This window comes from Orycteropus afer, unplaced genomic scaffold (genome assembly GCF_000298275.1).
Source record: "Orycteropus afer afer isolate SDZICR_OR568_19922 unplaced genomic scaffold, OryAfe1.0 scaffold00064, whole genome shotgun sequence".
Taxonomy (NCBI): Eukaryota; Metazoa; Chordata; class Mammalia; order Tubulidentata; family Orycteropodidae; genus Orycteropus; species Orycteropus afer.
The window spans coordinates 5,939,907-5,956,511 of NW_006921651.1; the positions used below are offsets into that span (position 1 = coordinate 5,939,907).

General features: G+C 43.7%; 1 protein-coding gene across 1 annotated transcript in view; it reads right to left on the bottom strand.

The window, feature by feature from the left end:
- Nucleotides 1-10,751: 10,751 nt before the first annotated feature.
- Nucleotides 10,752-16,605, bottom strand: part of SLF2 (SMC5-SMC6 complex localization factor 2) — a 44,193-nt gene continuing 38,339 nt past the window's right edge. Inside the window, exons 18-20 of the mRNA XM_007939947.2 lie at nucleotides 16,054-16,140; nucleotides 14,014-14,082; nucleotides 10,752-10,787 (exon numbers count right to left, since the gene is read on the bottom strand). Coding sequence (XP_007938138.1) covers nucleotides 10,752-10,787; nucleotides 14,014-14,082; nucleotides 16,054-16,140 — 192 coding nt within the window. The remainder of the gene's footprint in view (nucleotides 10,788-14,013; nucleotides 14,083-16,053; nucleotides 16,141-16,605) is intronic.

Sequence of the window (16,605 nt, forward strand, 5' to 3'; positions counted from 1 at the left end):
CCTGAGCTCTTGGTTGGAGATGATTCCCACACCTGAACTCTACCTCAAGCCAACAGTTAATGGGATAGAGTTGGGATGTGGTGCAAGCCTTCTTAACTTCCATCATAGGCATCCCCTGGCCCCCATCATTGGAAGGAAGGCCTATTAATGCACTTCTGAAAAATCTACCATTGAAAATCCTGTGTCGCACCTTCTACCCTGACACACACACACATGAGCTTGCCATGAGTCACACTGACCTCACAGCAACTGTTTTTTTTTTTTTTTTTTCTCTTTGTGGCTTTTTTTGCCCTTATAACAGGTTTCTTAATCACTGAGGGGGTTCCTGAAGGCTTCTTGGGCTGGGCTAGGTGTGAAGGAGGCCTTGACTCACCCCATCTCATGAGAGGCCCACAGAGAGGGCCAGAGGGGCCACTGGCCTCTTCCCTCCCTTCCATGGCAAATATTAACTAGCCAGCCTGAAGAGAGAGGAGGGGTCAGGAGCTGGCCAGGGGGAGAACAGGAAGTTGGAGCGTGTACTCAAGAGCCAAAGGTAGCACTGAAGTGCAGAGGAGGAGAATGAAGCATGGGGTGAAGTATGAGAGGAAGAGGAGGGGGTCCCTGGACCACAGAAAGGGAGGTCCCAGGCAAGTTGCCCACACTCCGCCCCCTACTACGGAGGCACATCTGTTTATGTTTGGGCCCTCCTATTTGCTTAGCGGTGGGTGGGTGGAGGGGCTATTTGCCTAGGAAGGATCAGTGTCCAGGATTGAGCAGAAGGCACACACCCCAGGTTAGAGCAACCCCACTGAGTGTGGTGCCTGGTACACTTATACAGGTGTACTCTAAGTCACACGTGTCCAAAGGATGGTGATGTGCATGCACATGGTGCCCACAGACTCATGTTCACAAGGAGGGCTGTGAGCACAGAGGCAAATCATGAAAATGTGCACACCCATAGGGGGTTTGTGCACATACATGCTCACACAGAGGGCCATGGTCATGTGTGTTCACGCATATTCACATGTAAGGTTGTATCTCTATGCTCGTTCACTCAGGTCATATGTCCTCAGAGGCTGGCAAAGGAGGGTCCTGCATATACACATATAAGTGCAGGGTACACACCAATCCTATTCATACAGTGAGTCAGGCACACACATGTTCCTATGAGGGCAGGGGCGGATTACCCCATAAACGAGGTAATCAAAGTGCTCGGTCCCTGCCAAACCAAACCCAACCCACTGAGAGCAAGTTGATTCTGACTCATAGCAACCCCCATTGGGTTTCCAAGGCTGTAAATCTTTACAGAAGCAGACTGCCTCATCTTTCTTCCACAGAGCAGCTGGTGGGTTTGAACTATCAACCTTTTTTGGTTAGCAGCCAAATGCCTTAGCGACTGCACCACCAGAGCTCTTTCTGTCCCTGTTCAGGCAGTATGAATTTGAAAAGAGGCTTTGATTCTGTAAGGAAGGTGCTGTGGGCTTGGGAGGGAGGCAGATGTCAGCCACACCTAGAAGCAGAATCTGTGATGTGGTGAAGAATGTGAAATTGTCACTACAGATTTACAAGTAAGCACAAGTAAGCCCATGCTTACCTTGCTTAATGAGTACTCCGTCCCTGTCAGGAATTACAAACTTGAATAGAGGCTTTGATTCTGTAGGAAGGTGCTGTGGGATTGGAAGACAGAGATGCAGCCATACCTAGAAGCAAAATCTTTGACGTGGTGATAAAATGTGAAATGGTTCACTACAGGTTAGTAAGTAATCATAAGTAAGCTTGTGCTTACCTTACTTACTGGGTAATCTGACACAGGATGAGAGTGAAGCAGATGTGTGTTTACAGTCCTCACATATGATTACATGATTACATGGCAGCTTGGAGGCTGCCAGTGTCCACTAGCCGTGAGACAGAGAGCAAGACCCCACCTCCCTTCATCCAAATCAACATCTCTCAATTCTAAGGCTAGATTCCAAGTACATGTGTGTATGGGTGGAGGGGACTTGTGACCTCGGATGAGTGCCTGGGTCAAGGCAGTTCTGCAAGGGAGAGCAGGATTCCTAACCCTGGCAGAAGCAGGGGGGCCAAGGGAGAACGAATTGTGTAATTCAGCATCTCCCGACCCACATACACACTGCAGTTCTACACATGCCAGTTGGGCCTGAGCTCTTTAACCTGTTGGGAGGGCGGAGCTAAGGGGGTGGGGCGGAGCATGCTTCCCCACCCCTGTGGCGAAGAGGGTTCAAGGTCTCCTCTCTACACCCCAGGCTCCACCCTGAGTTCCAAAGCCTAGGTTCCTCCGAGAGCCAGCCCCCCTAACTCTCACCATCTTCCCACCATTAGATCCCAGGGCGGAGGGAGCCGGGAAGGGAAGACCCCTAAACAGGATCAATGGAGAATCTCGGTCTCTCGACCTTCATCCCAGCTGTCCACCTGCCTATTTGTCGGGGTATCTCCCTCTGTCCTGTGGGACGGTGCAGTTTCCTGGGCTGAGCGAGCCCCTTTCTCTGCCCCCTACCCCGCCACCCCCCACCTTAGAGAGTCCGCGCCCTCGTCAGGTCTAACCTCAGTCTTCACTGCTGCACAGCTCGAGGACAAGCTCTCCTTCGGTCTTGCCGGGCGCCGGGCGCCGTGACCCAGATCCTGGAGAACACTGTTCGCACGCGGGCCGCCGCCCCACGCCGGTGCTCGATTCCGCGGTTGCGGGGCTGCGCCCAGCGCTGCCCGCGGCCTGGCCCGCGCCCCTCTAGAGCCTTTCGCTGGATCGGGGGGCTTGGCCGCGAGAAAGGCCTGGCTCAGCTGCAAGGGTGGATTGGACGCAGAGAAGGCCTTGCTTAGCCATCGCCCCCCGGGCTTTGCCGCCCCCCGCACTTCCCGCCTCCTCACCTTTAAGCTTCGCTCTGAGGCCGTGGAGACGGCTTCGCGCGGCTCCGCGGCACCGCGGCCGGGGCTGCGGGAGGAGGGGGCCGCGGCCGGAGGCAGGGCGGTGGGGGGAGGCGGAGCCGGAGGTGGGCGGGGACCAGGGAGGCGGGGCCGATGGGGTAGGGTGCGGGAAGGGCGCCGGGCCGTCTTCGCGTCCCTCACCGTAACAGAATAAAGCCGGTTGGAGACCAAGGCTCGCACACTGCCCTGGAGCATCTGGCGTTCCCTGCTCCCGGGAGACGGGAGGGGATCCATGCCTCCAGGTCTGAAGCCCCGGGACCGCCCCCTAGTGGTGGCTTCACCACCTTCCCCTCTCCTCTACCGGAGGACCACACCGACTAGCTTATGGCTGGGGACGCGCAAACCTGTGTGGCAGCGTTTCCTCTTTGAGGGCCCCCTGGCCTGTCCTTTAACCTGCTCTCCTTTCCCCTTGCGACCTGGTCACTTTCTTCTCTGCCCGAGGCTGTATCGAATCACCCAATAAGGTAAACTCGGGCTTAGTTGTGCTTACTTACTAATCTGTAGTGAACAATTTCACATTTTTTCACCACATCAAAGATTCTGCTCCTAGGTATGCCTGGCATTTACCTCTCCCCCAACCCCACATACCCAGTAAGCAAGGTAAACACAGGCTTACTTGTGTTTACTAATCTGCAGTGAATAATCTCACATGGGTTTGTATAATTATTGGGTAATCTGCCCCCTGTCCAGAGGTGGGGAGGGCTCCAATAGGTGCAGACTTGAAGTCTGGATGGGTTGGGGAGAGGCAGTTAAGTTGGAGGGGATGAAGTAACTGCTTGACTGGACGTGCACATGGAGAATGCTGTTTTTCTGGATAAATAAGCCACAACCTGTGCACTTATCAAATCCTAGTCACTAAATCACTGACCAGTTCATTCTCCTCCAGGCCATCTTGATCATTCTTACTCCAGAACTTCCACCGCACCCCTCCTAAGCAATCACGCATCTGGTCCTTGGTTCCTCAATCACCATACCCAAGCTGTAACCTAGGAAACCCCTGGGAATCAATTCAACTCCTTCCCCACGATCTTTGGCCCTGGAGTTTCCCTTGACCTCAGGTCCTGCCTCTTTCCCTCTGTACTTTTAAGTGAACCCAAGCTTCCAAGGTCCAAATCAAACCTCAGCTCTGTCCATGTAGTTAGTGTTCCCCCACCCCTACTCTGGTCCTCCGTATTCAGAAGCTTGGACCCCTTGCCCCGACATCCGCATCCATGACAGCATTGATGTAGGACAAAAAGGACCAAAATGAAATGAAGACAGCCACAGGGAAGTCAGAAGTTCTCCTGCGTGTGCCTAGGAGTCTGAGCTCCAACAGGGAATGAGGGGCAGGTAGATGGTCCTGTGTCTCTTTTGGTGGAAAGCGTGGTGGCCCGAGAGTGAAGACAGTTCAAGTGGCTCTTCTATTATTTATCCTGGGAAAGACATTTCATCTCTCTTCTGAATTTCCCAAAGCTCACAGTTTGGCACTCGCTCATACACAATCTTGTAGTTTGGGCTGCTACAATCGCAGACTGTCAGACAGCAGGGCCCACGTCACACTTCCACCTCCCCCAAACGCCTCTCCCAGCACTGTGCAAACAGAAATGTGTGTGTGTGGTGGGGGGTGGTGCAGCTGGGGAAGAAATGCTTAAAAAATGTATACACTGGGTATGAAGTACTGTATGGAAAGTGAATTTTCTTGGTAAACTTTCACCCAAATCATAGTAAAAATTTAAAAACAAACATATACACGTTAGTGTCCAGCTTCATTTGCCCACTGGATCCTCATTCCATCCTGAGCTCTATTTTAAAGACAGGTAAACAGGCTTTAAAGAGGTCAATTTGCCTTGAAATTTATTCTTATGGTTAGTGAAAGACAGGGCAGTCAGGACTGTAAAAAGCCAAGAAGAGGGAAGCAGGAAAGCCTGAAGGGGAGATTCCATGAGTAATGGCAGGAATGTGCAATTCTGTGTCCAGACTTGTGTTGGGGGAGAGACAGGAAGGGACATCAAAGAGGGCAGTGAGTTTGACTTGGTAAGATGGGTAGGTTCCTGGTAGGATACAGAAAGGAACAAGTCAGCTAGTAGTTTGGAAAAGACCACAGAAGAAAATTTTGAGAGTTGATGAATTAAGCAACTCTGAGCTGGTAAGCCAAGAAAGACATGGGTGAGAAAGAAATCTGGGGGTCCATGTAGGGAAGTGGGCTGGGGTGGCAGTGAGGGGATTGCCCCACAGCAGCAGATAAGAAATTAAACTGCGGGGCACAGTGGACCAGCACAGCTCCTCAGGAGATGGGCACTCAGGCCATGATGGGTTTTTTTTGAAGCAGATCCAGCATCCCACTCACCTACTCGATGAGGCAAGCCTTTACCACAATCCATCTCGGTGTCTTTCCACCTAAATCTCTAAACCTTATGAAATTACAGATGTGAAGGCAGTTAATGGAACTTCCTACAGGAAGCCTCCCAGATTGACAATATTTCTCTCTGCAAATCGAGCTGAAAAAATATGAATGAGGGGAATATTCAAAGTAGAAAAGGAGAGACTTGGAATCAAACCAAGAACTTTGTCTAACCTAGCTATGAATTTGTGAATAACACAGGTGGGTGATTGGCTGGGCAGGCTGTTACTCTTAAAGTCACTACACTGGCTGCTTTGAAGGGAGGCTGTGACAGGATGCTATTTGGAAACCTTTTAGAGTGCTTCCCGTACACACCGCACAAACGTGGGTTTGTTTTGCTAGACGGCTTCCTAGCTCTGCTGTGAGGCTGTGGGTAGTGCTGGCTGTCCTTGGCCCCAACTCTCAGCCCCCTCCACATCAGTTTGGCTCCAAGCTCTGCACAGAGCAGTTACTCACTGTAGTGGGGATCCTAGGCAGAGGGGGTTGGTATGAACTCCTGAAACTTGAGCAGAGGCTCCCCGAGCAAGCTGACTTCCGCCTAGTCAAGCTCTTGTCCTGTTTCCTGTTCACCATGGCAGCCTTGCTGTTCCTGCTTTACCACCTCCAGCTCTGGTTTCTGCCCAGCACTTTCCTTTGGGTTGTGTGATCTCTATTTTGGCCACCTCTACCGCTGAGGGGCTGCTTCAGCAGGCCTGTCACCAGTGTGCAATGCTGCAGTCTCTGTCCTGCTGTGCCTCAGAAGCCTGCTTTGCCTTTCAAGCTTTCCTCCCAGGCAGTCATCTTACTGTCAGACCCAAAGTTGAGTTTACCCTCTTGACTCACGCTGGGGAATGGTTAACAAGGGAAAGGCAGTGTCAGGACAAGTCCACCAATGCAGAAGATCACTGCCGACCACTCCTCTCCCAGCTTTCTTTATTTTTGAAGTCACAAACTTAATTTCTACCAGAATGGATAGAGCTGGAGAGGGGCCTCAGGAGCGCCATGTCAGGAAGAACAGAGGACGTGCACACTACCATTTCAGCAGAAACGGTTTGCTCAGATGTCAGCACGTTCCAAAATGCCTGTTCCAAACTAGTTTTAATTGTCCTCTGAGAAGAACCTCATGTAACAGCTAGACAGCAAGAGTTTATTAAGTTTTGCTAAGTGCCAGGCACTGTGTTGGATGCTTTTCATGCATTACCTCATTTAGCCCCCACAGACCCCAAGGTAGATACAGTTACTTATTTTAACAGTCCAAGAAATGAAGGCTCCGAGAAGTTAAATAATTTGCCTAAGATCAAACGACTGGAGTGATGAATCTGGGATGTGAAGACAGGACTAACTGTAATGCCAAGGTCCTTAACCAGTACAAGTCTGTGCTGCCCGCCTCCCAGTAAGTACTTATCATAGCATTCTCTCTGCTTCTGCCTGGGCTGGGACCCACCTCTCCAACCACCAGTCAGAGAAAAATGCTTCCAGGTGTTCTCTTTACTGCCTGTCAGAAAGGAGAAATTCTGTCAGGTTCTGGAACCTGAGGCCTAGCCCCTCTATGAGCTCACCAATGCAGTTTCTCCAACGAGGATGTAGCACCCATCTCTCCCTCCAGGTGGCATACCTAGAGCATTCTAGGGCTGTAACTGCCTGGCAGGTTGGAGGGGGTCCCAGCCTTAGCTCTGTTATGTGGCTTCCCTTTTCTTGGCCTTGGGCTCTGGAACTAGGGAGCCAGAAAAAGGATATTCTTTTCAAGTTCTCTTTGCCCACTAACAGAAACTATGTTAACCTGGAGCCCTGAAGGTAAGATTCACGAGTTACGTGTGTTGTTCACCAATGAGCCTTCAGGACCTAGGAGTGCCTGACACGTAGTAGGTTCTCAATAGTGGCTGAACGAACACAGCAAAAGAGGTCAGGTAAGAGTGAGATTACTCAATTCCTGACTGCAAAGCATACAGCAAATTATTAACTGGGTTATATAAATGTGGACTGGGTACAACTCTGGCTTTATGTTTTCCAAAAGCAGGAGACATTTCAGCTAAAAACTGATGGGAGAATCCAAAGCAAGAGGAAGAGAAGAAAAAATTCGTTTTAAAAAATTAAGGGGTTGAGGCCAGGGGAAGTAACAGAGGCTTCCAGTTACTTAACCATCCCCACTCCCCAACAAATATCACCAACACATGCTCAAACTGAGAAAAAGCAGCTTTAATAACACACACATACAGTCATAGGACTTTAAACAGATGTAGTATAAAATCTTAAGAAAAAAGAAAAAGGAACTGTGCATTTTCCTGTAAGCTGCCTGCCTTGGAGCTGGTGGATGAACTGGCTGACAGGGTGGCCCAGGGAACAAACACACAGATGATGAGGTACACCAACAGCGGTGACGAGGAAGGACCACCACCGCAGACCATGGCTCTGCTCACTGACCCAGCTGCCTGCACCCAACTCCTGCCTCCTCAGAGACAAACCAGGACAGTCCTCTGACTCAGTCACTCGTTAATTGGTCACCTCTTATTTTTTTTTTTTAAATTTAAAAATTATGCTTGGCTTCAAGACTTCACATTTTATTACTGGCCAGTCCCCACCAACTACACTTGCTTTGACAGAAATACAAATGCAAATGCTCCACTGAGCCTGGATGACAACACACCGTATTCTACCTTTTGCATCTGGGGAATTATATGAAGTCAAAAGCAAGCTGATACCAGCACTTCAAAACAAAGACAAAATGCCAACCTTTCGAAAGGTGACAAAGGCACCACTGCCATCAGGAGATAGACAGAAAATGTACAAATGCTGTTACTGCTATGTAGATAGATGCGTTTTGTCCATAAAGAGCCTCTTCACATGACATGATATAACCTATGTAACAATACTTCTGGATAACAAGAAAAGCAGTTTAGAAAAGGCCAACAGTTACACACAAAAGCATAAACACAAGTACCTTAATTTTCGGCTTGCAGGAAGGGTACTAAGTTTGAAGTACTTATTCAGAAAATTAGAGAAGGTGATTTCTGGCACAGTAATATTGCCAAACACACCACCACTCAGTGCAAGCTTTGCTGGCCAAGTCCCAAAAGCGGCCTGACATCTTCTGTGCGATGAACATTTTCTCCCTCACTACCATCCCATTCACTGGGCACCAGAAGCAGGAGGGAGACAACGCGTGAGGACACAAGAGGGAGAAGGAAAATACTTGATTTCAGAGAAGATCTACGGGCTACTTGTGCTAAAAGAGAATCACAAAATTTTCATGGGAACCCAAGTGCAAATACTGACTGGACTATGACCTGGAGACTGAAGACATCTACCAGAGTCATAAATATAAAGGCTCAAACGGATGTCTGGCCATTTACTTTAAAGAAACAGATGAACTATTTTTCCCTAATGGAAAAAGTCAATTAAAAATAGATTATTTTTATTGGAACTGTTAAATAAAAATATATCAAAGTGGTTTTAAATTTGATGGGCAGTTATTTGTTGAAACTGCAATATAAAAGGGTCATTAAAAAAAAAAAACCAACCTGAATAACCCACTTGTCCTGCTGTCAATGTACACGATTAGAAAATATTTACACACTGTAATTACAAGCAATATAAGCAGTATTTTATACTTTGAGATTTTGTACACTTTACACAATGCAAAACGAGAAAAATATGAACACTTATAAAATTACACACAAATAATGTATCTACAAAGTATTAAATTACAGAGAGTGAAAGTTCCCGTTAGCGGGCAGATAGATGCCAGAGTTTCAAGCTTCTGCTAAACCTAACTCGTCTATCTATCTCTTTAACCAAAGTGGCATTTTGTAATAATACCCTTGAGAGGTAGTATCAAGATAATATTCTTACCAGTAAACTCAACACAGAAAAAAAAAAAAAAAACCCCACCAAAAAACTTTTGTTGGTCTGACTCTTAAGAGTCTTATTTGGCCAGGATTCTTGGGAACGGAATTTATTTAAATCTTCTTTATAAAATTTCTAACTGCTCAATGGCTTGACATGGGCTCAAAAGTTACTGATGTGATTTTAAAAGATAAATTTAAGATAAAATACGTTTTACTCCTAAGCCTCAACTCAGAGGTAGAGAGTTATTTTTCAAAATTTATTTTCTCCCCTCAAATCATAGACATGAAGCCCAGTTCCCTTTCCCCTCACCACTTTCCCTCACAACTGGGGACAGAAGAGTACTCAGGAGAGCAGTCTCACTGCACCCCCTCCCCCCAAAAAGTTAACTTTTTTTTTCAGGAAACAAACCCTCCCAAAAGGGACACCCAGTCATTAAAAGAATTTAACAGTTAACTAGTAGAGTGTGCCACTACCAAGGGCTTCAAAGGGCCCATGAACTAAGACCAGCACCTGCACTTCTACTAACCCTCTACCATTTATACCAAAGGATGGCTTTCCAGTGTTTAAGAATTTAGAGCAGCTGTGGTTTTCAAGTGCAACAACTTCAAAATATAAGCATACATGAGCACGTGTGTGCGCGTGCTTGCTTTCTTACACACACACACACAAGTGCACACACACACTGCTTCAAAGAATAAACGCCATCCAGGTCTCTGCCAAGGTCCTGCACTCAAGAAAACAAGGTTTTTGGAAACTTGTCCAGATCTTTAAGTTTTAACCACATGGATTTCTGTAATATGGCTACCATGAGTCAAACCCAGATTTAACCCGGAGTCTAAAATTTAAATCAGTATTTTTTAGAAATATATGCACCTAAAAGAAATCCAAAAACCTGCATGCTAACGTTCTGGCGTAAGAACAGAACCACGGCTTTGTAAGAACCATGGCTCTGTAGCTTCTTAATCTCTTTCCCTCAATAGGATCTGACAATATACCAACCTTGTTTCTTAATTGTTTGTTTAAATGTATTTTAAAAACCTAACACATTTATCATCTTGAATAGTGAAGAAAAATGCAAGGACTAAAACTGCCCTGTGGTTTATAGGAGATACAGAAGAGATTTCTGGTTTTTGTTACGGAATTCTTTTCTAGGCTTCCCCTTTGCTCTAAAATAACCAACAGGGAAAACAAAACTCAACTGAACTCGGTCTTGATTTCCACATCCAACTCTTCAGGTTGGTCCAACCCCGCCCCCCCCTTTTTCTCACATATATCCTGTGATTATCCGAGTGCCATAAATACTGTTCAAGAAAAGGTAACTGCTTACAATACCACATGAGGAGTAACAGGGGTAAGTAGGTTAGATTAGCTGTTCTACTCCACCCCCCCTTCACAAGACCCCGCTCTTCTCAAAGGCCAGCTGTCCTAAGAATTAAGCAGATCATGTTTCATATCCACTTCAGAAATGGCAATTTTGTCATTACCAGCTTCATACTAGATGACAATGGCACCCTTGCAGTGTATTTTCTTAGCAGTCCATTGGGTTTTGTAGCAACCCTCTCTAACCCTCTAGGACAAGCTCCTGTTGACTTTCTCTCGGTTCACATTCGTGCTGCTGCAACTCCTGTTAGGAATCTGGTACCCAGAAGTCATGAAGCTGCCCCTTGAAAAGGAAAAAGACAGGATGAAGGAATATTTACTCATATTACGAATCCCTACAAAACTAGTATTCATTAGACACTAGGCTTTGATAGTGAAGTAATAAAATCTTTGTTATTATACTTTTCTCTGAAAATTTATAGTAATCAGATTAAAGTTTCTTACTCTGTGGTATAACAATAAGAAACAAGTAAAACCTAAGAACAGGATGTTTTTCTCACCACCGCATACACCTGTAGGGTCATATTTAAGGAGATTAAGTAAAATGTTAAGCTGATTAATATAAAGTTTTTCTATTAAATTATTTTCTGTTTTAATGCCATATCAAAAATTGTCAGCCTAACATCTACTGAGGCTAGAAACGAAAACAATACAGCTCAAGATTTCTCAAAGATGTCTCCAAGAGGATGAGCCTGTCTCACACGCACCAGGAGCCAAAGAGTCAAAATGTCATAAAATAGTGAGACTCCTTTTCCTAGCTAATCTTCAGTGTTCCTGTTATTCTTATATACATTATAAGCTACCTCCAGAACCATGCTGCTCCAAGTATGGTCCTTGGACTAGGAACATTATCATCCATCTGAGAACTTACTAGAAATGCCAAATACCTCAGCTCCTACCCTAGATCTACTGACAGGATCACATTAACAAGTTACTAGCTGACTCTGAATGAGCCCTGGTGGTGCAATGGCTAGGTGCTTAGCTGCTAACTTAAAGGCTGGTGGTTCGAATCCTCCCAGTAGCTACGCAGGAGAAAGACCTATCTGCTCCAATAGACATTAAAAACCCAAACCCACTGCCCTCGAGTCAGATCCAACTCACAGTGACCCCTCCTTGGGTTTCCGAGGCGGTATCACTATGGCAGTAGATTGTCCAACCATCCTTCTGAGAACTGGCTGGTGGGTTTGAACCGCTTGCCTTCTGGTTAGCAGTCAAGTGCCTTAGGCACTACGCCACCAGAGCTCCCCAGCAGACATTACAGCCTACGTATGGGGCAATTCTTCTCTGTCAAGTGGGGTCACTGTGAATCGAAATCAACTCCATGGCACTTAACAGCAACAACTGAGCCCTATGCACACTAAATTCGAGAAGCATAACTTTAGACAACCTACATCAGTTAGTTTGTAAACAAGTAGGAGGGAGCAAACTTAACAGCAGTTGTTAAAAAATACCCCTCTTAGGCAATGGCTTCTTAGATATGCCATCAAAAACACAAATAAAAAATTTAGGTAAAGCAGACTTTATCAAAATTAAAAACTTTTGTACTGCATACGATACCACTGATACAGTGAAAAGATAACCCATATGTGGTAGTGCAGTTGGTGTGCCAACTTGGCTGGGCAGCTAGATGTAGTATTCCCTATGATGAGACTGGTAACCGACTCCATGGTGGAATCTACTGTGAGCAGCTGAGTAGCTGCCTTAGGGAATGTGGTCTGCTTCCTGTATATAAGCAGAAGAAGCCTTGGGGAATGGTCTCTAGTTTATGGCACACTTGGACCCTGCATGTAGCTGTGTCATTGTTCAGCAGCCTGCCATGCTCTGCCAACTTGGGAATTAAAATGGACTTGAATTAATGGCCTGCCGTGTGGTTTGGTAACATAGGGACTATGCCTTTTTACTTGTCAACCTTGGGCTTAGCAGCCCAGCAGCCAGCAGCTGTCTGAGTGAAGCCTCTAGCTTCAGTGGGCTGGGAGCTAGAAGCCCAAGGCTGAGGGGCTTTCACCCAGCCCCTAGAAACTGGCATTTTGAACCTGGACTTAAAGCTTCCAAACTGTAAGAGAATAAACTCCTGTTTGTTAAGGCCATCCCATTTGTGGTATATTCCTGTCAGAGCGGCACTAGGTAACCAGAACACCATAGAATGAGAGAAAAAATTTGCATATCATGTATCTAATAATGTAGTGTCTAAGGCATCTGACTGCTAACTAGAAGGTTGATGGTTCAAACCCACTAGCCACTCCGTGGAAGGAAGATTGGGTAATCTACTTCCATAAAGATTTACTGCCCCAGAAACCCAAAGGGGGTCCCTCTGAGTCTGAATCGACTCGATAGCAGTGAGTTTGGTTTGTTTTTTTTGAGATATCTAATAAGGGACTTGTATCTAGAACATATGACAGCTCTTACAACTTAGAAACAAAAAGATAAAAACCCAATGAAAAAATGGGCAAAGGATCTATATAGACAATTCTTCAGAGAAGGTACACAGATGGTTAATGAACACATGAAAAGATGCTCAACATCATTAGCCGTTAATGTAAAACTACTCTACAATACAGATCACACTACCACACTTCACACCCAGTAATATGGCTATAATAAAAAAGACAGACAACAAGAAGTATTGACAAGAATGTGAAGGAATTAAAACCCTCATACATTGCTGGTACAGTCACTCTGAAAAACAGTCTGGCAATTCCTCAAAATGTTTAACATAAGAGCTAACAATTCTATCCCTAGGTACATACACAAGGTATTTTCATTTGGTATTTACCTAACTGTTTTCACTGGAAAATATACATCACACAAGAACTTCTACATGGATGCTCATGAAGCATTATTCATAAGCCAAAGAGTGGAAATAATTCAAGTGTCTATCATGTAATGAACAGATAAATAAAACGTGGTAGAGCCATACAATTATTATTCAGCAATAAAAAGGACATACATACTAGACCATAGATGACTCCTGAAAACATTATGCTAAGTAAAAGAAGCCAGTCACAAAAGATCACAGTGTTATGATCCTGCTTATGCGAAACACCCAAAAGCAGCAAATCCAGAGAGTTAAAGGAAATTAACAGTTCCCAGGGGCTGAAAGGGGTTAATGAGAAATGACTACGAAGGGGTACAAGGTTTCTTTAGGGGTCAGAAACGTTCTAAAGTTATACCGTAATAGTTGCAGATTTGTAAATATTCTAAAAACCATCTCTATACCTCAAATGGGTGAAATGTACGGTATGTGAATTTTATCCCAATAAAGCTGTTAAAAAATGTTCCTTGAAATATTTCCAATTGATATAATGTGACACTTTAAAAATGAGCTCCAATCATTTCCAGAAATAAATTCATATAAACATAAACTAAAAAACATATAAACCATGTGTTTGCACATATTATATTGGAGTTTTCAGTTTATCTGAAGACACTTACAAGCTTATTTCAAACAGTATAAAGAAGTAACATTTAGCAAAAATAAGAATAAATAAAATTGTTTGATAAAGTAACACCTGAGTAGGCTGGCAGTTCTGGATCATTTCCTGCCATTTTCCATGTATCCTGGCAACCAAGTCTTTGACCTTAAAAATATTAAAAAGAAGAAAAGGGATCAAATCAAAACATCCTCACCTATAATCAGTTTAATGCTTAATACCAAAAATCTGGTATGATAGCTGTGACAAGCCTACATCCAACAACTCAACTTGATTTTTGTCAAGAGAGATAAACCACTCACCTTCTGGAGTAGATTTCAAACCACAGTAATTAATACAAACTTCTCTTCATCACCATAATCTAAAATACCAAATGCTCAGGACTGCATTTTCCCATTAGTTACTAAATGTCACCCAGAAAAACATGTTCCCTGCCTTCAAAGGAACTTAAATTCTTCAATTTGCTGGCTTGAACACCCAGACAGAGGAGGTTGAGGGGTGGTTTGTGTTACAGGTCTCAAAGCTTCGGGTACTTCCTGCTTTCCCAGCTTCCATTTGAAAGAGTCAAGGTCACAAGAAATCCACAAGTTCAAAATTTCACTGTTATTCCTCTCTAGCTTTCTGCAAAATATGTATGTCCTCTTTAGTACTTGGAAGTTTATTAAGTTTCTGTGTACAACTCAAACTTTCTTACCATTCTATGATTCTCAACATCGCTTTTAAACATAACTCTTTGAAAAAAATGTTTTAAGAAGTCAGGTATTTTACAGCTTTCAGTTTATATAGTGAATATATAACATATTTCTTCCTTTCTTCCTTCATCTAGAGTTCAGCAGATTGTTTTCTCCCAAACAATGGCTACCTATTCTACTAAAGGCTTCAGGAGAGACATGGACCTCATCTGCTGCAGTGGAACCATTCCCTGAAGCAGTTTCCCTGGACCATCCCCCTCCACCCCAAGGAAGAGAAGTTCTGGCACCAACCTGTGCCTTGGCCTGGCTTTAAGAAACAAGAACCTTGGGTGGTCTCCTTTTAGCATGTCTGTCAACAGTAGCCACTACCACAAGTTTTATGGGCCAGTAACTCTAGTCAATGTTCAAAACAATGTACTTCTCAAACTATGGTCTCTCTGACCTGTATTTCAATATCTGCAATCTGATATAACTTCATTAGTTGCTCATTTTTGTATTTAACTTGAATTTACTAAAATACAGAGACTGAATCCAAATGGGCATTGTTCAAATGACTAGTCTTTACAAGCTAATTAATGTAAGATAGAGTTACAAAGCTGAGGTTTCACATTCAGTGACTATCGAAATAGTAAGAGGCAGGAAAAAAAAAAAAAAGATCAGTTTTACATTACAAAAGCTGAAAGATAACTGTTGAGTAAAAAAATCCTTAGAAGAAAAAGTTTTTAAAAAAGTCTTGTCTAAGTTTGTTTTGTCAAATCATTTTATTAAGACTGAACTTCCTTTCTACTGAATGCACTATATTCAGCTTTTTCACTGTCTTTGAATGTATTGAAATTTTAAGAAATAAAGCTCATCCAGTTTCTGCTGAATCATTTCCATCCTAAAGCTCAGAATGGATGATGCAGTGCCAGAAACGTTAAGAGTCCTTTCTTTAAACATTCTGTAGTGGAAAACCAAATAATAGCTCACCTGTATTTTTCCTCTATGAATCAAAGTTTTCAACCATTTGTATAACCACTACCTTATAACTAACATATTTATTTAAATAATGCTTTAATCCTTGAAGATAATTTAAGCATAAAGGTCTCAATTTGTACCTTGGGGGAAATTTGTAATTTGTGGGAAAAAACGAACATGGTTCACTTACACTGGAAGAAATTATTTTTCTTCTTGGGAGTCAGGAATTTCAGAACAGATAGTATACTTAAATGAAAAATGTATTTGCTCTTAAGATTTTTCCTTTCACTTTCAATCTAGCAAGAAGCATTTAGCAGAACTTGATTAATATTAATAAAGAAGAAACATCTTTTTTTTTTTTTAAAGAGAGGCTTATCTGCTTCTCCTCTTCAAATACAATGTAACCAAGGTTAAACAACAACAATTACAACAACAAACCCTAACAAAACATAATAAAAAACACACTTACCTTAGTTCTATAGAAACGTTTTGGGTCTTCCCTAATATCACATTTAACATGCTTTTCCAAAGCCCCACAGAGTCGCACCAAGTGTTTCTGTGCAAAACAAACACAAAGATGAAAACTCCTTTGAAATATTAAAAATGAACAAATAGAATATGTAGTTAGAACAGCTAACAATCATTTAAAAAGCTACCATTCCCCAGCTAACAATTTCTGATGCTTATCATACAACATAATAGCAATTTTATCAGTGAATGTAATAACTGACAAGACAAGAAAACTATTATGGCTTATTGCTAGCTAATTTATAGAAAATAACCCAAAAAATAAAAGTTGTCTTGCTACATATTAAGGCATATTAATAAAAATTAACCCAACAACTCAGACTGGGTGATACAGTACCCAGAAATTTGAAGTGCTCTTCCTTCAACACATTCTTTGGCGGAATATTTGAATAAAAGCTAACTCATTTTTTGTTTCTGAACAAAAGCTTTTATTAATAGAAGACCATACTGAGTTCCTTAAAAATTGTCTTAAGTTTTAGAAGTATATAGTAAA